Here is a 1,377-nt window from a genome sequence, read left to right as displayed (position 1 = left end):
CCCCCCCCCCCCCCCCCCCTCGTTTTTTCCCCTTTTCTTCCTTTGTTGTGCTAAGTGTCGAAGTCATGTGTAAGGACTATGACGATGATACTGGGTGGTACTGTTAATGATTCTCCTTTTTCTTTATTCTGTTTTCCTTTTTCGTCCCGTCTTGCGGTTTGGCGTTGAGAGGATGTTTTAAGGATCTTGTCGATGACAATGATATAGCAAATATTATTTCTTCTTTTTTCTATCCATTTTTACAATCTGTTGCCGTTAAGCGTCAAGGTTTGGTTGTTGGTTTTTGTTGGTTTTTTATTTGAGGGGGGGGGGGAGGAGAGATTGTGACGAAGATAAAGATAATGTTCATAATGATGGAAGCAAAGCTTAAAGGCAAGAGAGGAAGGAGGAGACCGAACAGAAGATGGGAACATAACATAGAAACAACTTAGTTTCTAGATAACGATGAAGACTGCGACGATGATAATATTATGTAAATGGTTCTTCTTGTTTGATGGGTTTATTCGGGGTTTTTTAAATTATATTTTTCATTCTCTGTTGCCAATTTTAATGTCGAGGGGAGATGCAGTTTTCTATGGTAGACCAACTCTGCATCTCTTTCAAAAGGGATGAAAAAATTTCTTAGGGTAATGTTGTTGTTGATGATGATGATGATGATGATGATGATGATGATGATGATGATGATGATGATGATGATGATGATGATGATGATGATGGCATCATAATTTGATGGCTATAGAGGAACGGGGATACCAAACAGAAGATGGTTGTGTGACACAGAAACCTGGCTTGGAATCAAAACAATACCGATGGACAGAGTGGAGACAGAGAGAATATTTAATCGTTATGAACTCGAACATTTCTGTCCCTTTCTTTGTCTTATCTCTATGCCACATACCTGGATACCTGGATACCTGGATACCTGGATGTGTCATCTCTGACTCTGAGGTGGACGTGTATAATTATATGACCCTCCATCTTTCACGGTAGCGAGCGGCCGTTGCACATTCTGCCATATTATTAATATCCAGGTCTGTCCATGTTCTTATGTTGTCCACACATGTTATTCTTTCCCTTTTTTTCTGTTTCCCTTACCTCTTTCCTTTAAGTGCCTCTTTCACAATGGTTTCGTGACGTTTTTAGTGGACATAGTATTGTATTTTTCTACACATAAAATATAATGATAATAATGTTTTGAATTCAAACATGTTCTTGGTCTGTTTGTATCCTATCTCCATGCAGTGGTAATTTACGGGGCAACCGCTGTTGGTATGGCCTTTATTGCGCAGAATTTGGAGGGTACAGTCTTGCAGGTGAGTTCTGAGTCTTACTTCTTTGTGTGTGTGAGTAAGTATGTGTTTTTGTATAATATATATA

General features: G+C 38.9%; 1 protein-coding gene across 1 annotated transcript in view; it reads left to right on the top strand.

Annotated features, from left to right (window-relative positions):
• Positions 1–1,377, top strand: part of LOC101856110 (sodium-coupled monocarboxylate transporter 1) — a gene marked incomplete at its 3' end in the record, with an annotated part of 27,373 nt that overhangs the window by 22,102 nt on the left and 3,894 nt on the right. Inside the window, 1 exon segment of the mRNA XM_035971008.1 lies at positions 1,243–1,313. Within this exon segment, the coding sequence (XP_035826901.1) occupies positions 1,243–1,313 (71 nt within the window).

This window comes from Aplysia californica, unplaced genomic scaffold, assembly GCF_000002075.1.
Source record: "Aplysia californica isolate F4 #8 unplaced genomic scaffold, AplCal3.0 scaffold00359, whole genome shotgun sequence".
NCBI classification, from domain to species: Eukaryota; Metazoa; Mollusca; class Gastropoda; order Aplysiida; family Aplysiidae; genus Aplysia; species Aplysia californica.
This window is presented reverse-complemented; position numbering and strand designations above follow the sequence as displayed.